We start from the raw sequence: 25,318 nt of genomic DNA on the forward strand, positions 1-25,318 counted from the left end.
TTTTCAACACTCTTGTATTATTGAATGAAGCATCAGAACACATTTTCATCCTACTACTTCATGCAACAGAGCCCCTATTCCATTTACGTGATTGGTGTAGGACCGTTCTTGTGATCGGTGGGGTTCCCAGGAGTTGAGTTTCCACTTATTAAATTATCATCCTCTATTTTGTGGATGGGGTTAAAAATCAAAGTTGGTAAGTTTCCCCTCAATCCCTGCACAGTTTTATGCGCAAATTTAAAAAAGTTAAATAAAAATAAAAAGTAAAATAAAACTCTTACTGACTTAAGTAGGAAACTGTGTTATTTCAAACACATTATTTTGTGGTGGTGAGAAAAAATAACTACATAATATACCGTACATATGCGAGTATAAGCCGACCCAAATATAAGCCGAGACACCTAATTTTAACACTATGAACTGGGAGAACGTATTGACTCGAGTATAAGCCTAGGGTGGGAAATGCTTTCCCTCACTAATAAAATGTACAGCAGCAACCTCCCCTCACAGCCTCCCCTTATAAATAAAATGTGCAGCAGCAGCCGCCCCTCGTGGCCTTCCCTTAATAATAAAATGTGCAGCAGCAGCCTCCCCTCACAGCCTCCCTTCAATAACAAAATGCACAGCAGCAGCCTCCCCTCACATCCTCCTTTCAATAATAAAATGTGCAGCAGCAGCCGTCCCTCATAGCCTCCTGTCTAGAATAAAATGTGCAGCAGCAGCCTCCTTTCAAAGCCTTCTTTCAATAATAAAATGTGCAGCAGCAGCCGCCCCTCAAAGCCTCCCTTTAACAATAAAATGTGCAGAAACCGCCTCCACTCGCAGCCTCCCCTCAATAATAAAATGTGCACCAGCAGCCTCCCCTCACTAATTAAATCTGCCATAGCCTCCTTTCACTAATAAAATGTGCAGCAGCTTCCCCTTGCTATTAAAATGCAGCAAAGTATATAGAGTAAGTAAATAAGTTTATATTCAGATGAATCTATTGTATTTTGTATCTACTTTAAATATTGATGAGAATGATCCCCACTGCTTTTTTATGCTTGCTGTATGTAAAATCTGTATAGTCTGACATTAAAAGGGGTTCTACATTTTGTGTTAAAAATGACTATAAAAAATATTCTTGACCCCCTCAATTCTATATACTTGAGTCGGTCTCATCTCATTGGGCTATTGCTGTATGATACACAATTGAGGTAGGTTACTGCTGAGGCTAGTGATTTTCCCAAAACATCATGTCAAACAGGGCTGATGCAGTCAGTGCCAAGCTGCTGGTTCTGGAACACAAAGGTCAAGTATTTTTAGTGTCATTTATTATTTTAATATGTGATGCAGTAAAATCTGTATGTGTTTTCTCCGGACAACTGTGTACCATCTGTAGGTATTCTTCCTCCTCACCAGTAGATGGCAAACAACATTGCAAAATGCAATGTAGTCAGCCAGAAGAAGGAGGGGTGGAAAAAAATTCCAATGTCTCCCTGTGTCTTGTACCAGTAACCTGAAAGAAAGGCATGTGGTGTATGTGATTGTTTCTCACAGTGTGTATACCGTATTTATGTGTATGACTGTATTTATTTATGTGAATGCGTTTGAAAGTTTTGGAGCAAAATCGGGTTACTAGCAGACTTCTTCAGAAACTAGAAGCGTCAAAGGCTAAGAAATAAACAGCTTTTATGACAGCAGGAAAGTGTAGAGGATCCATTCATATTCACAGCTCCTTCTGAACTCCCTTGTTGAGGCCAAGAACACCACTGGCACAAATAGCTGGAAGAAGTTGTGAAATCTCCATTAACAGATATGAAAACAATAGTGGTTCTTCCTCATAGAGATTCTGTATAATAATGAGACTGAATGACAATGATGGCAGAATTCCATGGAGTGAGGTTGGAAATGCATTTCCTCTAGAGTTTTCTCATTTTTGTTTGGAAATGAATAACTCATCCATATGAAAATATAATGAAAATACCTGACCTGCGGAGTGCATGTGTTTGTAGCATTCATCTTACTCTGAAGGGTTTATTTTAGAAATATTGGATCAGAGCTAAAATGTATTCCATAATTCTTTTTTTTCCAGGATTACTTTATTAGTTTTACATTAAGGATGTCATATACAACATCCAAAAGGAACATGAAATATAAAGGAAAAATTTATACTTCTTCTTGTTGGATCCCTTTTTGGCTCTAGTTGAAAAAATGCATCATGTAATGGATACTGGACGATACATCTGGAGCATCAGGTAATAAACGATGGGGATCATGAAGACCTGATCTTTTCATCCTAGTATGTATGATGAGGAAGGCCACAACAATAGTGGATTATAATATAGATGGTTTGGTTGTACCCCAGGGCCCAAGCTTTTAGGGTCCCCATGACCACCCACACCACCTACCAAATTTCATATTGAGGAGGACCCTCACTCATGAAATCCTCAAACAGCTGTTTCCAGTGATGTAACTAGGAGAGGCAGGGCCCCATAACAGACTTTATGGGGTCCCCTTACCCTAAAAAAAGATATACATATTAGTAAACAGTCATCCTCCATACACCAATAAGCTGATTCTAGTACCATATGTAGGAAGTGATTCCAGACTTGTAGGGGGCCATTATATTCATACAGTCCAGGGCCTGTACTACATGTCCAGAAGCTAACGCTAAAGATCCAGCAGAGGCCACCCTTACCATGCCTCTTTTTAGGGGAAAAACCACATTTGTGAAAAAACATTTTTCCAAAAATAAAAAGCTACATTCAACAAAACTTTTAGTTAAAAGTTTATGTCACCCAAAAGAAGACCTACTTTGCTGGTACAGTAATTCATCTTCTACATGTCCACCATTGCACACCAGCAGCCTGGCTCTCATTTCTGGCTCTGGCCTCTTAATGTATCCCGCAGGGTCCAGCGCTGCCGGTGAATTTTCACATTCAAAATTCCCCAGCTGCAGTGAGTTCGCAGGGGCAGAGACAGGAACCCCTGCGCCGACCCCTACATGCCGACCTACCACCTGGGCGTGAAGGTCGTGGATTGGGGGTGAAAAATTGCAAGTGCTAGCAATAAGCTAGCATTTGAAATTATTTCAGAGCTTCTATCCCCCATGGTATAAATGTCTTAATAATGGAGTTGCAGTATTTACTATGACTTAGATTTAGACTGGAATACCTTCTGGTAATGTTTTGGAAACCCCAATACACAGAGGTGACCATTAAGTGATTACACTGATTTCAATAAAATAATTTTGTTATTTTACATATCTTACATATTCACTATGTAAGTGTGCTTCATTTACAATCTTCATCCTGGTCGCAGATTTCCTTTAATTGCTATTGACAACCTTCAAAATAGATACAAGATTCTGAGTGGAATAACAATTTTGATTGTACATGTATTGATGTGACCCAGTCAGAACAAACCTGGCTTAGCACAGGTTTTGAGATCTTTAGTAGATTGGAGGTTAATTTCATTTTAGAAAAGTATTTCGATTTGCTGAGATAAGAAACGTAGTGTGGTGGGTAATGAAAAGGAAAATTGAGAGTCACAAGGTGCGAGTTAGGGTTTTGCTAGAAAGGTCTTCTGATTTATTAAAGTTAATTTTAGTCCCTGTCATCTAGATGAATTCCTATGGAGAAGCTGATACATTGTGAAGTTAAGCAAGAGGTATAGTCAGAGTAAGATATAAATCTTAAGAAGCTAACATAAGATTGTGTTCATATTCATATTCCAATACCATCCCATAAGTAATCTCAGATCCTCAGATTCAGCTTCACTTTACAGTCATTCCCCAGGTTATGTCCTGTGGTTTTGTTCTTAAGTTGAATTTGTATGTAAGTCGGAACTGTATATTTTATAATTGTAACCCCAGCCAAAATTATTTTGGTTCTGTGACAATTGGATTTAAAAACTGTTTGGTGGCGTAAGAAGCAGGATTAACAATAAAGCTTAATTGTAGACACCTTTGATAACTGTTAGAGCTGATCATTGTAGCCTAGGGCTAAAGAACAGTAAATTACCAACATCCAAAGGGCCGTTTGTAACTTGGGGTCATCTGTAAGTCGGGGACCACCTGTATTACCAACCGTGTCAGACTGTCCCCCAGAACTTTCAAACCTTCAAAAGTAACCTGAAAACCCATCTGTTTAGGAACGCCTACAACATGCAATAACTCCACTGCTTTGAAGAGTGAAGGGTTTAACTACTAGTATAAAACAATGCTGGAGAGAAGTGACATCCCTCTTCTTATGTCCTAACTGTAGGCCAAGAGATGTCTATCTTGCTTGGGCCTGCAGTCATGTCTTCTGTCGTACAGTAAGCGGTCTCTATACAGGCAGTCCCCGGGTTACATACAAGATAGGGACTGTAGGTTTGTTCTTAAGTTGAATTTGTATGTAAGTCGAAACTGTATATTTTATCATTGTAGTTCCCGACAATTTTTTTTTTTGCCCCAGTGACAATTGGAGTTTCAAATTTTTTTGCTGTAATAGGACAAAGGATTATCAATAAAGCTTCATTGCAGACAATTTTAAGCTGATTATTGCAGTCTGGGACTATTTTAAAGCATCCAGAGAGCTTCACCAGAGGTCACAGTGGGCAGAGGGGTCTGTCTGTAACTATGAGTTGTCTGTAAGTCGGGTGTCCTTAAGTAGGGGACCGCCTGTATTGAGTTAGAGGCCTGCGATTCTTATAATTTAGCTTGATACAAACTACTACCTTTCAGAAGTTATTTGAGGGGTGTTATTCTGGGATTAATCTTAATTGGTCTGTGTGTATCAATGAAGGTAGGTAGCAAATTGATTAGAATAATTTGTGAAAAAACAATGCGACCAGAGATGAGCAGAGCTATTTGTTGTTCATAGATATGGTACAAATTTGCTGATTTTCTAGGGTCGATTCAGAATCCATTTTTTTTTACAGGACTAGAGGGGGTTATCAATTTCTAGAAAAATTGGAGCAACATTGGTTCTGACCGATTCAATTCTGACCCAAACCGAATCTTAAGAGAAATTTGACGTAGCTTCAGCCAATAAAATATTTCATGATTACTTAATCTCTTGCCATTACCCATCAGATATAAGCATTTTTCTTAATTAAATGTTTTTTACCAACAGAAGATATTTGAAGCAGGCGGCAGTAGTTAGATGGTTCCCTAGGGTCTGGCAGGAAATAAGATTCAGTTCTGAATGGAGTGGGTGCTAATAAATTCTTCCATTGCTGAAGTTCCTTCAATGTTTAATGTGCCACAAATAGACATAAAAACCCAGCTCCCAGCTTGAGTTATGGTTAAGGCCACAGATGCCCCAGATTAAAGCAATTTACCCTTAGCAAGTTACCCTCAGGCTCCTCTATGATAACCACAAAAAAGGGCCTTGCTTGAATCCTGAAGAGCAGAGGAGGATAAAGGTTACTGCTTTCTGAATTCTGATGTGGATAGCTCAGAGGATTGATGGGGATAAGGATGAGGAGGTCAGAGCTACCCAGAATTATTTCAGTACTGCTCATTATTTGTTACTTTAAAGCCAAAGGTGCTGATAATAAACCTAGAGATACTAAGCTGAAAGTGAATCTCATGTTAGCAATACCATCCAGAGAGTTATATATCTGACTGTGAATAATTCGGTTTTACAAACGACAATTGAGAGCCATGTGGCAAGAATTGAGAGATATTGGTGGCAAGAAGCAAACTGCACACTATTAGTATATATGTTATTCCACTCAATTTTACTGGTCATTATTAACCAATCACTGATTACAAGTGAATACAAAAATACCTTTGTGTATTTTATCTCTTCTTTCTAATTTGTTTTTCAAATTTCTGCTGAATTCCCACTTGCTAGTTCTGTGTGATGTCAGATTATAAACATACTCTATGGAGAAGTGCTGAGGGAGCAGCTAGGTTTCCAAGATTATAACAAACCCCTTCCTCTGAGCTAGCAAGGCTACTAGTTGTTATTTCGTTAGCTATTAGTTGACCTGGCTTAGTAGGAAAAAGTCCTCTAGATAGCAGGAACTTGAAGCACCTCAGCAAGGACCCTTGATCATTTTGGCAGGCAATGATCTCAAATGAGCCATATTGGCTCTGCTACATCAGCAGCAAAGAATAGCAGGATGCAGTTTTGTTTGTAGCTGAAGAACTCCAGCCTAGTGATGGGTCATGAACCAACTCTTTCGCATGAACGACGATAGTCAGCTTCCTTCAGAGTACCGATAGCTCACTTTAATGCGCCCCTAATCCGCTCACCATGCCGCCTTTAACGATATAAAATAGGGTTAAAAGTGGAGTGGGATGACTGGCTGGACTGAGGATCCCTATTATATATTTAATAGGGAACCATTCAGGAGCTAGAAAAGCCGGCTCTTCTCAGTGAGCAAAGCCTAATGATCCAGCTCACTAAGAAGAGTCGGATCAGAGCCGAAGCCGTTACATTTAAATATCAATAGAACTAATAACCCTTTGGTATACATACATAGGAATAATGTACATTATATTCCATCCATTGCAGAAGGTAGCAGCAAATGGCTCAGCAAAATAGCTGGGCAGAGTGTATTGGCTCTTAAAGAGACACTCAAGAAATGATCAAGGACCAAGCTCCAGATCATTACACAGACATTGGACCCAGATGCCAAATTCACTTCCCAGTTGCAAACACTAATGGCAAAGGAAATTCCCGTCCTGCTCCAAAGTGCAAAACAAAGAGAAGAATGGTCACCAGAGCCGTGTCACAACTATGAGAGCAAACACAGTACTCTATGGTCAGAAATCCAGTGGGAGTGGGCAGGACTCTCTGATCCCAGGCCTAAATAGTGAGTCAGTACTCAAAAATCCAAACATCAAAGGGAGCAGGGGACTAGTGTAAGAAACTGGCTTATACAGTGGGCCAACTAACTATGAGCCAGAGCTTATAGTGCAGGGAAGAGAAGGACCTGGTTCTAATCAATCCAAACAGCATAGACAACTAACACCATGTTCACACTTGGGTAATTCAGAAAGGCATAATAATACAATCAGCGCCTCCACAGCTGGATACCAAGGACAGAGAATGACATTAACACATATTACACATATATTGACCAAAAACAGTGTTACACACAGTACTTACAATTTCTGCAGAATTTATTGAAAATATGTTCACTTTTAAAGCAGCGATCGACAACTTTTTTGCCCCAGAGACCTGTATAGGACATGCTCATTTTGCCGAGAGCCAGGGTAAAAGAGGTTGGCAACGGTGGGTAAGACTAAATGACTGGGGAATGACTGAGGTAGTGGGTTCTTGACCATGGTGCTTCTCCTCCTCACACCTCTCGTTGCTCAGTTTAGGAGTGACCATTGGGTGAAGATGTGGTGGAAGTGCCCGGGTGGTGCTACTGTTTCCTGCATTTTCCAATGCCCACGCACCAGCTACTGCTCCTACCTCATGCTTTTTCTTTGGCTCAAGATTACAATGTCCCAGGCCTGGCATTGGGCCTCAAACTGATATCTAGAGATATCTAGAGAATACAAAAGTTTTATTTATAAATGGCTTAAAGTAGAAAAAACTTGACAAAGTAGAATGAACAGAGTGGAAGGGGGTAAAAAAAAAAAATATGGGACTAAAATTTGATAAAAAAGGGGAAAAAATAATAATCACGAATTTAAGAATCCTAAAAAGGCCACAAGAGAGACAGAAAGTGTAGCACTGCAAGGTGTGCAATGGCTCGAATCTTCCTACTTTTTTCCTTTTATGCATTACACATTACTTTTTGTTACCCAATAGAATGAGAGAACACTGTTTTAAGGGATAGAAAAATCCTAGACACTGGTCTAGCAGTAATAAATCATCCAACTTATTACAGTTGTAATATATGTAACCAGTGGTATAATTTTACCGTAAAGCAGATTTCTGCTGCAATGTACATTTATAAATTTACAAAACATCTTTTATTCAACTTAATCCAGACTCAGAGACACTTTGGATACATAAAGGGTGAACACTGTAAAACACGACACTTTACACTTTTTAGAGGCTTATTTCGGTCGCACTGAATTGCTTGCAGCATTCAACGCTTTGCTAATTACTCCAATAATTATAGTAAGTGCTGCCTTCTTTCTGAACTCGTTTTAGACACGGATGCCGTCTCTCCAATAATTAGGAAAGTGTTTGTTCTAACACTAGATATCAGCCTTTCATACGGTGCGGTGGATGAGAAGAATAAATTAAGCAGTTGTTTCCCCGTGTGGTTCATGAAAAGGTACTGTAGCAATTCACCAAAATATAATTACAAACAATGCAAAAGGTCAAACTTATTCCCACTGATCAGCCATAACACTGAAGCTGATGATAATGAAAAACATTGAGTAAAATGTTATAATGGCCAAATAGTGGGATTTATTGGAAGCAAGTGAAAAGTTAGTTCTTCATGTGTTGGAAGCAAGAAAATTGGCAAACCTAAGGTCCTAAGCTACTTTGACAAGGTCCAAATTGTGATGTCTACACAACAGGTCTAGAACATCTCCAAGTGGAGAGAGAAGAGTGGTTACTGCCTACCAAATGAAGCAGTGGAAGATTATAATGTAGGCATTTGGGTGGTAGCCCGGGGCCCAAGCCTTCTAGAAGGCCCATGGCCACCCAAACTACCCACCAAATTTGATCTCCACCCATAAAATTTTTGTACATCTATTCTCGCTCTCAAACCTCCAAAGGTCATTAAACCAGAGATGGAAAGCAGGCAGAAGCTTCTGCTACCATATGTAGGAAGTGAATTCCAGATTTGTAGGGGTTATAATATTCATACAGACCAGGGCGCCATTGCAGTTTTAATTCACCCCTGAGAAGAAGTTCAAGGAAGAGCAAAGAGTGATCTCTAAAGTTTCTCTGCAAACTCTTGGGACATGGCATTCATGTGGATTGTACCAACTGCTTTTTCCATTAGGGAACCATGACACGACTTGCCAAGACATTATTAATTCATACCCACCCCTCCCCCCAAATGGCAGAAATCAATTTAGGACATCCAAAAGATATCTCAATGTCCCTAGATAACAAATATAAGAAGATAAATCAATTTAGGACATCCAAAAGACATCTCCAGGTGCCAATTTATACACTGTAAATCTGATTAGTAAGTAAGTCTAGGACAAGAATAGGACAAAGTCAGGTAGAATTTTGCTAACTATGGGACAATTTACTTCTGCCTTTTGTTTGTTTTTTAACTCTTTCTTCTGGATCAACACTGTCGGACATGATGGACCTTCTGCTTCTGTGATATAAGTGATTGATGTTTTTGAACCAAGTATAATACCAAAGTGACTCCTGTTTCTTTTGGAGTACCTCTGCTGAAGCATGATCATGTGAGTCTGGCGCCGATTGGTGTCAGTGAACTATAAAGCTTCCAAGGCACCACAAGATTGGGGAGGACCCTATAAACAGGCACTAGTCTGGATAATATTTTTGGAATGTAATTTCCTCTGCTCAAATAAATGTAACAAAATCATGTAATCCCTGGTCACCTGGCACAGCACCCCACAAGATCAGTGTAAGTACCCTGTAGTGATACAGTGAGTGCTCCTCTTTGGTACATGAACCGCACTTTGAAAATTCAGACTTCGGCTATGTGAGGAATTTGGATTAAAATAACAATAGAAGACCTAAATGTTATTGTGTAATTTTTCCTTCCAACCACTAACACTGTGAGTGTCAAAATATGATTTCCAATAAATAATTCACATCATTTTGACAGTAGTAGGTTACATGATATTGATCTCCCCGTGTGCTCCGTATGAATTAATAATTAAGGTGAAGTGCTAGATCCTATGGCACAAGGACTTGAAATGTGAAAAAAGAATTACTAACAATTATATTCTGCAGAAATCACCTGTCCACAGAATTCTGTCCACCTTTTAAAGATATGAGATCTTCAGGGGTTATGGATTTCCGGTGATGGCTGCTTCTGTTTCTAAGGCCAGTGGTAGTCCAAAAGTCCAAAATTCAAGAACTCACATCTTCTTGAATCATTTAACATTAAGGGCCACACTTACAAGCTGTGATTTAGTCGCAATTCCCGGCACAGTGCTGACTTCCACGCTAAATTCGGCGATTGGGCGGGGAGGGGGCATTGCAGGGTCAGACGTGCGGGGGGTGGGGCAGCATTATACACGGGCGCATTTAGCCCCAACATATGATAAATGTGTCCCTATGGTTTTTCCCACTCTATGTACTGGTTAAATTATTTGACTGCAAGGGAATCATTCATACAATGATTTCATAGATCGTGCACCAGAGTAAAGTCACAACAGAGGAATAAATAGTCCCATTGATATCACACAGAAAGAATGACATCATAGCACAGGATAGTGATGTCATAAACTAAATGATGAGATCTGTCATCGCAATAAGGGAATGTAGTGTAGAGTGTCACATAAAAGAGATAACTAATACAGTAATGTCTTTGATAAAGACTAAAGGTCATAGTGATCTCAAAGCAAAGATATAATAAATCCTACACCTAAAAGACAATAGACAAAGACAATACTATGACATCATCCTACAGGCATAGTCCTTTGTGTGCCAGAATATCTCTTTACGTTGTAGAAAAATTGTTGACTGTATATTTCTGCTTTTTATTTTTCATGTACAATCTCTGTATTGGATTTCCATCAGAGGAGCATTTAGGCACAATGGATCGTACATGCACATGACAGTTTAAGTCAAATTGTCATAAATTGAACAAAAAAAGTATTTTCTCCACATTTATGAAATGATTGATAAATGTTTTAAATCTTTTTAAAGGTAAAGTGTAAAGTGCAGCATTTCATTCACACAAGACGATGTACTAGCAAATGTCTCTTTGCCAAAAGGCAAATTTGTCTGAACCTGTCTCAATTTGTCAAATCTGTCTTGTCTGAACAGATACGGTTGTAGCATATGATCTGGCTGGATTTGATAGACTGTCTGGTATGTTTGGGGTGGAAGGTGTTATTTCTCAGGTTGAGTCTCATGACCACAACCCTGTGCTTGTTCTGTGGAATTGGACCCACGTGCTGGTCAGATCCCATGAGCCGAACTCTGTGTAGTGGACAGTGAAATATGATGCAAGGACTCCCCTGCATGCTACCTGAACAGCAATAGTAACACTATTTTAACTGTTAAAGGGCTAATTGCCCATACAACATTTTTTTAAATCAGGTAATGTTTATTGACAATCAATAATAAATGACAGTATACATATGTACACTTGTTATATGTTGGTATTACAGCTTTTTGTACAGGAATAATACACAGGCAAAACAAGAACAATCCCTTCACACAATACAACTCCACCCTTCCTCCAAGCCCGGTGATCCAGCCCTTTGTCCAGTCACCAAAAAAGGCCCCCTGTAGGAGTGTCTCATCTAGCATCACATCCATACACACATATTTCAAAACAGAACATTTATAGTCCTAACAACCCACCAGGTCTGGCTCACAACCAACATCTCTACAGTTCTTCAGAGGCGATCCCTTGGCATTGCACCCATTTCTTCCATTGTTTTTGAAACTTAGTCACAGCCTTTCTTTTAACATACCCTCTCAGTTCCATATGGATAGTATTGTTCAACATACCCTTTTACCTCTCATATATCTGCAGGGGTGGTATCTCCAGCCAGTGCCGAGCAATAGATTTCCGAATTTGGTACAGAATATTTGCCACCGCCAACTGTTCCTTTTGAGAGATATTCAGCTGTCCAACGCAGCCAAGAACACATATGTTGGGTTCCCTCGGGGCCCGCACCGGAAATACCTCATAGATGAGCCTGATCACACCTTCCCATAGCTACGACAAGGAAGTGCAAGACCAAAACATATGCATCACATCCGATTCATCCGCCCCACACTTGGGCAGCATGCATCTCCAGCACCCCTATCAGTCTAAGCACCAACGGCGTCCAATATACCCGATGTATAAGAAAAAGTTGCAATCTCCTCTGCGCTAAATTTAGGGACAATATACCAGGGGATGTTACCACTTCTTCCCATTCCTCATCCAACAAGGGACCAACCTCTTCCTCCCATTTCCTCCATACAACATATTTTAAAAGCGGACCGTCTTCTTTGTCCCAAGTTCCGATGCCAGTGCTCTGGTCTCACGGATTATAGTGTGTCAGGACTGAAATTAAGATGCCGCCTTCATTGTGCATTTGATGGCTAATCCACACAAGTCAGGGCATTGTTAGTCTTTACAGTCACATGCAAATTCACTACATGTGATCACTGCGGCCAGAGATGCCGGACTCGCCTACAATTTTTATTCTATGGTAATTGGAAATGTCAGGAAACAGGGAACCAACACTGGAAGTAGTAAATTGATAGGAAAATATATTTTTTTTTTATTTCCTACCCCAAAGCATCACTCTGGGAAAGATACTTTTCTCCATCCTTGAACCGCTCATCTGATTGAATGTCACTTTCACTTTTCCATGCTCTGCTATTCCACAATGTCGCATCACATGGCATTACATGAGACACTACCATCTCTGCCAACTGTGCAGACAATGTGATAATATAAGACCTTCTTAAATAATCTAATAAATCATAAGTAAAGAAGGCTGTGTGATGTTTTTGCAGTTTTTGCTTGGTCTCAGATGCAGAGGGTTTGTCTCATAGTCAATGAAGTTTCATTATATGGGAATTTGACTTCTGTAATTCCAAGCAGTTCACAGTAAGAGAAAAGAAGAGAAGAATTTAGGAAATTTTCAGATAGAAAGTAATACCTTAATGAGGTGGTACTAGCTGAACCACTGTACATATTTAACAACCCATTCCAACCACACTAGCAAAGAAATCCATAGATGTCCATGAATTATGTATAATAACATACAATCGGTTGAGTACATTGCTTATTGTTTTTTTTAAACAATTGGAGATGAATAAATCAGGTCTTCCTGTAGCTCTCGACTGGTGATATTTCTTGAATTACTCCCTTGAAATATTATGGAAAGCACATGGTCATGGCTGATTTATGATGGAATGATATTTTTCCACTTCCAGATTATTGCCCCAACACAGCTCACTGTAGTTTAGAAATTGTTCTGTAACCAATGCCATCAATTCCAACAATGCAAAGTTCTTGAGATAGGTTACTGGTTTTACCCTAAACTATCCAATGTTGCTTGTGTGGCACCTTTTTAATGAGACAGCTGTACTAGCTGAAATAAAGGTTTGCTTTCTAATTACTGATAGATTTCAGCTGGTGTCATGACTTTCCTTGGCTCTTCATACCTTCTTTAATTTCTCATTAGTATACATTACTTCAATTATGGACATATATGGGTTAATTTCTTTGCCAGTGTGGATTGGATGCATTGTTACTGACAATAGCACCTTTAGAATGATATTTACTTGGTTCAATACCCATTTTTCCTACTGTGTTTCTATTTTGGGAACTTAAGTGCATTGAAAGGTGGAGTAAAATGTTGCTCTGAATAAAGAAAATCCCCTTAAATTAGAAAATTATGAGTGCTAGGTATAAATTGAAACATGAACATTTATGTGTGGGATTAATAACACCATTCAACACAAGGAGTAAGATAAGAAATATGAGTTAATGAGATTTTCACATTGTGCTTCTAAAATTTTTTCTAAAATTAATAAAACTAATCCACTAATGTCAACTCGTCTTGCAAAAATAAAATGACACTTTACACAGGTCTATGCTCTGTAGTATGAAAAAGGTATTGGTATGAGATTATAGCCAAATGAAAAAAAACATTTCGCACAAAAGGTTTTCATCTTATAAAATGTATTAAAACATAATAATACCTACATAAATTTGCTATCCCCTCGATTGTGCCAGTCCAAGAAAGGGGATTTGTTATTTAGAACAAAAAGTGAAAGCCATAGATACAAAGCCCACAAGAAAATTGTGCAATAGAGTGTTTTCTGCCTATTTCACTTTTTAAACTCCAATTTGGATTTTTCTTCCTGCTTTCGAGTACACAGCATAGAACATTGAATACTTTCACTAAAAATTACAATTTGTCACACAGAAAAATAAAAAAAGTGATGGATTTTTGAAGGTGGGGAGCAAAAAATGGAAACACAAAAATGAAAAGAGGGTCTCATCTTAAGGGTTTAAAATACTTTTTTTTAACTCTTTTACTAAGTAGTTAAACCAGGAAAGGTAGACTATGGCAATTTACACTATTGTAAAACAATGGGGGTATTTAATAAGACTGGCGTTTTAAACACCAGTCCCCCCACAAGTGTTCTACATGTCAGATCTACTAAGAGGCATTTAGGAGACTAAATAAAATATAGTGTTTATTCACCTACCCGCCCTCCATCCTACCCTAATGCCAACCCTGTCACACCCAAAGTGGTATGACGGGGTGGAAATCTGACAAAAACTATCAAAAGATCAAAAATGATGAGCCTATGATTATTTTACATACAATATTTTCCTTGTCACTTTAAGGTTATACATTAGAAAATGTTATGTTTTTTACAATAAATACCAGGGACTTACAAAAGGCAGAAATGTTCTGTATCACAAAAAACCTGACAGATCCACATAAAAAAGTTTAGTGTCACATCCCTGGACACATAAAACAACCTTTGCACCAACACATGGGTACTTTTCAGACATGGTTGATGAAGGCCCCTAATAAGTGGAAATGTTCCTTTTTGTAAAAATGTGACATTGAAAAAATTTGTTGATGCTGATCGTTCTTACATGACAGAAAGTATTGGCCTTTATTCTGCACAGTTAGTGTAAGTACACATAACAATACAAATGTTGACTTCACATTTACGGTAACATGTTGTCACAATTATGTCAAGTTAATGTTTGTTAATTACTCATATTTTCAGCCATCCGCTCACATTAGCATTTTGTGCAATTGTGAATTTTGCATCCTTGGCTTCCATATTTCCATGAGATAACTCCTACAGGAACAACTATTTTCAACTTTTTTTGTAAAGATGCCATAATTTTTCTTTCTTAGGGTGTGGACAAGGGTAGAAGTTAACATTTTTATCAATGAACAAAATTACAAAGAAAGTAAAAGGTAATTAGAGCTAGGGCTAGGGTAATTAGGGCTACATGCATAGGACCATATTTGGGATCCATGAGCTAGCAGAACAAATTGTGGTTGGCTCATGGCCCCATTGAGGTCTCATAGGCACGGTCACAGTGAGGTGGGTTGCTGCACTGTTAATGTGCCTAGCCAGTACCATTATTTTCGCATTGCATTTCCTTCTAGTCAGGGTATGCTCCAGGTTTTAGTAGGCCCCTGGGTGATAGAGCCTCAGTGGGCTCCTTTGCAGTGAATTAAAAATGCAGAAACTAAAACAGTCTCCTGTTCCATATAATATTTCCTAGTTTATCGTACCAAACAGCCCTTCCCATGGTTATTTTATATAAGCTCCCCTAATCCCTATGGGTTCCTTAAATACAGCCTTTATTAGGGCCCCCAAGCTGCTCTGGGCCCTGGCACTTGCCCAGGTATGCCCAGCGCTGGTGCTGGCCCTGCTCCTAGTGTTGCCATTTTCTGTCTCACTAAGAGGCAGAACTTTAGCTGTCTGTATGGAATCTGGTTCTTACACTGAAACAAGGCTTGACACATGCATAATACTAGGGGCCTTATTACAGTATAACATATGTACTTGGATCAGTTGACACATTTACAGATTTCATACTTGAAGACATAAGGCTGGCTTCTGGCAATGCATTGTGATGAAGAATGAAATTTGTACTATAAATGATGGGGATGTAACTTCAGACAGGTTGATGTTGACTCCACTTCAATACCTTCAATGTGATCTTCAGAATTTGCTACAGTTAAATGACAGGTCAAAATGTTTCCTTCTTTATAGAAAGTGGGTTACTACTAGAGATGAGCGAGCACTAAAATGCTCGAGTGCTCGTTATTCGAGACGAACTTTTCCAGATGCTCGAGTGCTCGTCTCGAATAACGAGCCCCATTGAAGTCAATGGGAGACTCGAGCATTTTTCAAAGGGACCATGGTTCGGGAATAAAATGTGTTAATTAATTGAAAAAGAATGTCTTCTGATAAGTTAGCAGATGTATGCAAACATCTGCAATCTATTCTTCACTGTTCCGCGCGTATATTATCTCCCGACAAGTTAGCAGATGTGAAGAACAGTGAAGAATAGAATAAAAACAGTGAACACAGGATCATTTAAGTGAAAAACACAGTGAAGAACACAGTGAAGAATAGATTACAGATGTTCGGCACATCTGCTTACTTGTCGGGAGATACACTGTCCCGGGATCCGCTGCTCTTCTTCCACTGAAGTCTCCCCGATGTCTCCGTGCTGCTCCCCGATGTCTCCGTGCTGCTCCCCGATGTCTCCGTGCTGCTGCCTGATGTCTCCGTGCCGCTGCCCGATGTCTCCGTGCCCCGATGTCTCCGTGCCGCTCCCCGATGTCTCCGTGCCGCTCCCCGATGATTCCGTGCCGCTCCCCGATGTCTCCGTGCCGCTCCCCGATGTCTCCGTGCCCCGATGTCTCCGTGCCCCGATGTCTCCGTGCGGCTCCGTGCCGCTGCCCGATGTCTCCGTGCCGCTCCCCGATGTCTCCGTGCCCCGATGTCTCCGTGCCGCTCCCTGATGTCTCCGTGCCGCTCCCCGATGTCTCCGTGCCGCTCCCCGATGTCTCCGTGCCGCTCCCCGATGTCTCCGTGCCGCTCCCCGATGTCTCCGTGCCGCTCCCCGATGTCTCCGTGCCGCTCCCCGATGTCTCCGTGCCGCTGCCCGATGTCTCCGTGCTGCTCCCCAGTGTCTCCGTGCTGCTCCCCGGTGTCTCTGTGCTGCTCCCCGTTGTCTCTGTCCTGCTCACCGTGTTCTTCAATGTGTTCTTCACACATATATATTGTTCTTCACATACTATTTTGTTCGCACCGTTCCGCGCGTATCTTCCGACAAGTAAGCAGATGTGCCGAACATCTGTAATCTATTCTTCACTGTGTTTTTCACTGTGTTTTTCACTTAAATGATCCTGTGTTCACTGTGTTCACTGTTTTTATTCTATTCTTCATTGTTCTTCACTGTGTTTTTTTTATTAAATGCTCGATCTCGAGCAGGGGAAATACTCGTCCGAGCAACGAGCCGTTTCGAGTACCTTAATACTCGAACGAGCATCAAGCTCGGACGAGTATACTTGCTCATCTCTAGTTACTACCAACCCTGGCCATATTCCTTAAACAACGACCAATACAAACCACATACAGTTCCCTGTACTTACTCTCCAGGAGTACAAGAGGCCTCAGGGCAGCTAATCCACCACTAAACACTGCTAAAACAAACCCATCAATATCAACAGCATCAACAGTATAGTACAATACAGATAAGGTTGGGTTGTTATACAGGCAGAAACAAAGCATATGCATATATAAATGTAGCAATAACAGGTATCACAAAAAATAAATTCTGAATATTATATATCCATAGTCCTTTCCATAAAGGTGGTTGGGATATTGTCCTGCCATACAAGCCAGCCTATATGATGACAATGGAGTTATTTAAAGTGGCTTAGAAGCCGTGAAAAAAATCGCAAATGCTAGCATGTTACTAGCAATTGTATCCAACAAATGTGTAGCAGGGTGGTATGGGCAACTTTGCAAACGTACCCCCAGCTATACAAATATCAATAACCAAAGTTTGAACAACACAAATATAGTAAATGCATTTTATAGATTAATTACACATTTTTATTAAATTTCAAAGGACATAATTACAACAAAGCCATCAGTAAAAAAAACTGATTAAAAGTATGTGTGTCCCAATACATGTTATCAGTTATCCTATCCTTTCAGTATGAAATTGAATATTATCATGATAGGTAAAACCTATATTACTGTAAATATAACTAGCACATATTAGGCCCCTTCCACATTTGCGTTTTTCACGCACGTTTTCTACGTGTGCTTTTGACGCGCAGTACTTGCATTGCACTCTGACCCATTGTAATCAATGGGCTTTTTCACACTTGCATTTTTTTTCACACACACACGAGTGTAAAAAACGCACCATACAAGTCTATGGAGACGCATCAAAAACGCATTGCACTCTGAGACACTTGCAAGTGCAATGCGTTTTCCACGCATCAATTGCCATAGAAAAGATAGAGCTCAGTCCTGAGTCCATTTCAAGCGCAATATCTGCGCGTGAAAAACGCATTGAAATTGCATTGAAAATGTGTGTGAAAAACACTGAACAAACTCTGACTGAAAACTGATTGAACTCTGATGCAAAATGTGCGTTTTTCACTGACCAAACCCTGATCGCACCCTGATCAAACTCTGACGTGATCTGCAACGCAAGTGTGGAAGGGGCCTTAGGCATAGGTATAAACTTAAAGAAATACATTGATTATACCATAGCAAGCAGATGGACACCACTGTGCAGCCCCGACACGTGTTTCACAATATAGGCTTCCTTTGGAATTTAATATAGATTTGTAATAAATCTATAAAATGCATTTACTATATTTGTGGTGTTCAAACTTTGGTTATTCATATTACTAGCAGTTGTGATTAGGGCGTGAAGAGGCGAGAATGGGGTGTGGCCGGCGGGGTAGTAATCTGACGTGGGGTGTTCATGACCCCACACTGGCGCACTCTCTGAAGCCAGCGACTTTTCACGTGTGGCCTGAGCCTCTTGATGTATCCGGCTGTGGTGGAGCGGCAGCGGTGCTATCGTGCCCTGTGCGCCCAATTGTCTTGAGGTATTTTGACATACTGGGGCTTATTTACTAAGGGTCCTGGATCGCACTTTCGTCGGACTGTTCGCGATTTTCGGGATTTGCACAGCTTTGATAGGTATTTAATAAGGGTTTGGGCAGGGATTGTGTCACACGTGATTGGATTGTGGTGCAGCTGCGCTGGCTTCCATACTTCAAGAATCGTGCCGCCGGACGATCCGACTGATTCGGACAGAGGATTTAACTTTCAATGTGTGTCGCAAGACAATGCAGTTGCATGCACCAGGAAGAAGAAGGTGATCAGTGATCCGGTGATCAGTGCATTATAGCCAGACAATGCACTTTCGTGAACCCCACGGTGCGGGGGAAGTTATTGTGCTTCACATTGGGGCACATTTACTTACCCGGTCCATTCGCGTTCCAGCGGTGGCTTCTCGGACGAGCGTTCGGGTCTTCTGGCGATTCATGAAGGTCCTGCGCCCGATGTCCACCAGGTGTCGCTGCTGTGCCGAGGTCCGCCGAGTTGCGTCGGAGTTCACTGATCTCTTCCTGGTGCATGTGAGTATGGCCCGTGCAACCAATTTTTTGTTTTAAATGCGTCGGTTTTTACGAATCCGTCTGGTTTTCGTTCGGCCATGCCCCCCGATTTCTGTCGCGTGCATGCCAGCGCCGATGCGCCACAATCCGATCGCATGCGCCAAAAACCCGTGGCAATTCATGGAAAATCGGCGCAAATCGGAAATATTCGGGTAACACGTCGGGTAAATGACCCCCATTGTGTTTAGACTTTGGACCCAATGGTCTATATTTTTATGCCCTAATATTGTAAAGATTACTATTACCCATTTTATATATACCTCAATGCTTAATCTATAACATGCTCTCCCACCTGCCAAATGTGTTGTTTATTATTCTAGAAACTTCTGAGCCCATTTAGTCACAGAACCTAGTTGTTATGTACTGAATCTATACTTAATGAACTATACTGAGCCAAATATTTAAATAAGTGGATAAATGCTACAAAGTACCCACTTAGGCCATGTTCACATGTCTGGATATGTTGTAGCTTCTATACTGAAATACTAAGAAGAATCTGATGATATTTCACAGCTAATACCATAAAACGCCATGTTTTCATAGCCTATTCACATGCAACGGAGAAATTCATATGGAATGAATTGCTTTGGACCCAGATTTGATGGCACAGCCACTTCAGCGACCAGCATGTGACCAATATAGCCAATCAGTTGCCTTCAGTGATCACATGACACCCTATTACTCCCACCAATCAGGGATGGAAGCCATGATGCCAGCAGTATGTGACCACAAAGACTGATTAGCTGTAGAGGACACATGCAGGCTAAGATGAGGGAAACCACCAGAATATCAGCGCTGGATAAATAACTATAATTTCTTTTATTATTTTGTATAAAGAACAAATAATCCCTTTATTAATCAGTTTAGTTTTTTACTTTGCCAAACAAGTTCTCATTATTATAATCAAATAGGTGGGCGGCAAGCAAGAGCAACACATTTGTATCCTAAAAACCATCTGTTCTTGGGAACATTTTGATGTCCGCATTTGGCTTCAGACCAGTCTCTGCATGTGTCATATTATTCATATCCTGAGAATTCCAGTATAAATGACTTTTTATTAAATAGAAATTAAAAAAAAAAGAAAAAAAAAAAGAAATAGTGTCTAGAAGAAAATTAATTAAAATAAATATCTAAAAAATTATGTTTAACGTTTGAAACATTCTCTGATGACCCCTTCCTGGTGCATCTGCCTAGTATCTCCACTATACCATACTCGTATACATTCCTAAGAATAAACCATTGACCAAACCAATGTTCATTTACACTTCTTGTGTTGAACATTCATATAAAACATTAATACTATGTTATCAGTCTTTTTATAGCACTATAACATGTGCTGGCCCACTTGTAGATATAATGGGTTGGGGTGTATTATTTTTGTAGAGCAAGGTCTGTTTTCTGGCGCCCAACTTCAGTGTTGTTTTGCACTGTGATTTTTTGAGTCGCAAGAGGTTAATGTATTTGGCACAACGCAAGATGAAAAAAGTGGTGTCAGAAATGACTTTCTACATTCAGGAATGGGTTTATAAGTTGGTAGACTTGGTTTTTGTTGGTTTTAAGCTTCATGCACATGTACAGCTATGCTAGGCCCGGCCAGGACCTGGACATGGAGAGGTTGAGGGGGGGGGGGGAGTGCTGCTCATCCCTCCCCTTTCCATAAGGAGCAATGCAGCTGGGATGTACTTATGGCAAAAGATACAGCATACGGGGGGTAATACTGCTATTCAAATGGATGGCCGTATTGTCCATTAAAATGATTAGGGCCTAATGCTACCCGTACTAAAAAGTTCATGGGCAAGAGCCCTTAATGTGCTACAAAAATTGCGCCAAAATAAGCTGTCAGGAACCTAGAAGTGCAGGAAAAGTGTCTGGGGAAAAAAAACTGTGCCCAAATTGGGAGACAAAAGTGTTGGAAAACTCAGCTTTTTTTGGGTTGACACTCACAATTTGCCAAATTGCCTCAAACTGAACCAAGGGATCTCTCAACAAAACCCAGTCGGTAAAAACACATTCCCCCAATGAATGAATGGAACATTCACTGTATTTGGCTCCAGTAAAATGCATCAGAATTTGGAAAAGTAACACCAACATTCTTAGGGTCTTGTCAACGTGTTGCTAAAATTTACCATACTTCACACTCACCAAGAGTAGCTACATCTTGGAGGTACACAGGCCTCTCATTTTCTATAATAGCTAAGACTTTGGCTACATTCACACTGCCATATGGGGGACGTATATACGGCCGATATATATGTCCCCATAGACGGCAATGGGCTCACGGCGCCCTACGGGAGTGGTACAGTGCAGGACACGTGCGGCACCATACCGCTTCATACCCCGTAAAAAGATAGGACATGTCCTATCTTTTCACGGCATACGGTGCCGTGCCCCATATATCCCTATAGAGAGGGGCGGGGGTGAGCATGCTACGGTACTGCTACGGCACTGAGTATGAATCCAGCCTAAAAATGTAAAAGACACAACAATGAGCCACCTATAAAGCTGGCTGTGCACATAAATACATGTACAAACTGCTTGCACATGTATCTATAAAGTGTCTGCGCCAGATTTGCGTCACGGCTGCACTTTGTCTGCCGCAACACCAAACTCTGCAACTAAAGGGGCGCTCCTTTGCTGATTCTCACTGGGTGCCAGATTTAGGGTGAAATCCTCACATAATTGTGTGCCGATCGTGCTTCATCTGAGTTCACAATTTTTTTGGTGCACTCAGTTTAAGCACATTGGGCGCATGCAAAGTGTGCCGAAATAATCCGGCACACTCTGCAAATTAGTGAAGCTAATTGCACTATATGCAGTTTGCCTCACTAATGATAAATGTGAGCCAATGTGAGCAAATAAATCAAATTATTTGACTGTTTTTGCTGCTACAATCTGTTGGAGATTACCACCATTTTATCCCGACTAGTTTATATTGAATTCATTTCTACTAACAAGTATTTCATACATCATCTTTGAGAAGACCATCTCAATAGATCACTTGTCAATGCCATTTTGTGTTGTCACCTGATAGTGGTACTTCTGTATCTCTTCATAAATAACAAGTAAGGAAATTTGGTTAATCTTTCTTACGATAGGAGGCATCATTCTGTATAAAAAGTCAGTAAATGATCACACTGTGGGACATTCTTCATCCCACCGTAGATCTTTAGGGATCAACAGTTGTCAAATGCTGTGATTCGTATATGGAAACCACATGTAGTAAGCATCATCCATGGCTTCACTACTGATCTCCTCCTTGTATGTAATCTCCTGTCACAACGTGTAAAGCATTTACTAGTGGGCCTGCTCTGCGGAGATAGTGTTGTGTTAAGAGATAGATAAAAAAGAGAAAGAAAGGTGGTAGATACTGTAGATCGATAGATAGATAGATAGATAGATAATGAATATGTAGATAGATAGATACTATATATATATATATATATATATAGAGAGAGAGAGAGAGAGAGAGAGAGAGAGAGAGAGAGAGAGAGAGAGAGAGAGAGAGAGAAATGCATACAATTATTGAAAGACAGATAGAAAAAGATAGGTAAATGGACAGATAGATAATGAATACGTAGATAGATAGTTAATGGAAAAATAGATTGTAGATTGATGATATATAGATAACGGATAATACGATAGATAGATAGATAGATAGATAGATAGATATGAGATAAATATGTGTATATATGAGAGTATTTGTCACAATGAGAAGCAGTACAAGGGGGATGTCAATAAACCTATAAGTTCCTCTCTCCTTTTTAACCACCAGGGCCACATGACGTGCCAGAAAGTGACATCCATGACAATATATGTGGCCTGTGTCTGAACTCTGGCTTACATTGCAATTCCCTTGCTTTATTATTGATAGGAATTCCAGCAGAATCAGCATGGCCTTCCAAACAAGCAAACCTATGTGACCTTCATCAATTCCTCCAAAACACCACATCTAATGATGTTTGTGTCCCTCCGGGATTCTGTGTCTCCTTCCATGTGATATGACAGTCTATGATCTCTGGTTGTGACAATATTGTAGACCCAGATGTCCACTATCTGATTAGACACCTAAAATCTACATACGGTCAGAAGTAAATCTCTATGTACAGTATCCTGCTGACAGTCAACCTCATCAGTGATGTACATTATAGTACATGTCTGCTGCTGGTTTTGAATGAAAAGGATAGATCATAACATGCAGAATTATATGTTGAAGGAAATATAGGAGAATAGATCCTCCTTGTACATCCTGATCACAATATCTATCTATAATGGATCACCTATCGGGATCTATGCGATGTTGGTTGTAGATAAGGAGAACCATCTCTCCGGCAAGTGATAGATGCAGAATCCCTGTCGTTTCATTGTCCATAAAATGGTAGGAAATTCCGATTTTTAAGACAGAAGATCACAGATACATGAACGTGCAATAATAAGAATAGGATTCTCTGTTCACTTACCTCCACAAAATAAAAACATGGGAGCAGGGTGACGCTGTCTTTTGTGACCCTCATTTTTTGCCTTTCCTTTGCAGACATGTTTGTTTTTCCGGCAGATCCCTCTCTTTCAGGCAGGCGGATTCAAAATGATTTTCCTTTTGCAAATCTAAGGCTCGGTGTTGCTGTACCATTCCCTAGTGCCACCTATGGAGTGTGCAGCATTTGCTTCCTTTTTTTTCCTTCTCCCTCTCCTCGCTCGCTCTAGCTCAGTCTCTCCTCCTCACCCCCCTCTCTTACTCCCTTCTCCCTCTCCCTTGCAGCAATTCAAGTTCCCACACAGTCAGAAAATTATTCATTACGCCTTACAGAAACAGCAATGGCTTCCATACAGAACACCCTCTTGCTCTCTGCTCGAGCTCTCAATAAGCTCCTATTCACTTAATCATTAGAATTCACAGCTTATTGTCTGTGGGGCTGACGTCAAAGGAGCCACAGAGAGCAAAGGGAGAAAATGCCCCGGCTTCTGTGTGTTACCAGGTTATGGATGCTCCAATCTGATCCATCTCTCCACCTACAGAAGATGTCACCCAAAGGCAACGCGACTCCGCAGTCAAGTGACCCAGGGAGAGATAAAGTGAATCATTTTGGAGGATCACGTGTTATATGTTGTAGAATTCACACATTTTTTTTCTGTGTTTAATCGTAGATCTAAGATCCCTCCCAGATAAGAAACAGTTGTTAAAAAAACAGATATCTGTATAAATACATTTATGACAAAAATGTGATGATCGATAGATAGACAATAAATAAATAAGTTACTACACATATCGGAACTTTTATGCTTTCTGTTGCGAATTAAATCCCGGATTCCTAGATAATGGGGCTCATTTACTAAGGGTCCGCGGACAGCACTATCGTCGGAATATCCAACGATTTCCAATGTGCGCCGCATTTAGAAGGGCTTTTTGTCGCATGCAATTGGATTTTGGCACATAGGCGCCGGCTTTCACGTGACAGATCCGACAGATTCGGACAACGCACGAGATTTAACATGTCATATTGTGTCGCAAGACACGCACTTACATGCACCGGGAAGAAGAAGGTGAACTTCGGCGGACCTCAGTGGGGAAGCGACACATGCAGGATATCGGGTGCATGATCTTAGTGAATCGCGCCGGACTTCGTCCTTGACGGACAGTCCGGATCGAGGATCGCAGCAGGACCAGGTAAGTAATTGTGCCCCAATATGTAATGAGGTTTTAGTAAGGTAATGTGCAGAATCATTTTTTTTTTATTTAAACAAACCTGCCACAGTAAAAATGCATTGTAATTAGAGATGAGCGAACATACTCGTCCGAGCTTGATGCTCGTTCGAGCATTAGCGTACTCGAAACTGCTCGTTGCTCGGACGAATACTTCGCCCGCTCGAGAAAATGGCATCTCCCGCCGTTTTGCTTTTTGGCGGCCAGAAACAGAGCCAATCACAAGCCAAGAGACTCTGCACTCCACCCAGCATGACGTGGTACCCTTACACGTCGATAGCAGTGGTTGGCTGTCCAGATCAGGTGACCCTGGAATAGACTAGCCCCTGCCCGCGCTGCTCGGATCATTCTGTGTC

General features: G+C 40.6%; 1 protein-coding gene across 1 annotated transcript in view; it reads right to left on the minus strand.

The window, feature by feature from the left end:
• Positions 1 to 24,295, minus strand: part of PLPPR4 (phospholipid phosphatase related 4) — a 77,884-nt gene extending 53,589 nt beyond the window's left edge. Inside the window, exon 1 of the mRNA XM_072129166.1 lies at positions 23,722 to 24,295. Within this exon, the coding sequence (XP_071985267.1) occupies positions 23,722 to 23,799 (78 nt within the window). The 5' untranslated portion in view covers positions 23,800 to 24,295. The remainder of the gene's footprint in view (positions 1 to 23,721) is intronic.
• Between the last annotated feature and the right edge of the window lie 1,023 nt (positions 24,296 to 25,318).

Source organism: Engystomops pustulosus, chromosome 10, assembly GCF_040894005.1.
Source record: "Engystomops pustulosus chromosome 10, aEngPut4.maternal, whole genome shotgun sequence".
NCBI classification, from domain to species: domain Eukaryota; kingdom Metazoa; phylum Chordata; class Amphibia; order Anura; family Leptodactylidae; genus Engystomops; species Engystomops pustulosus.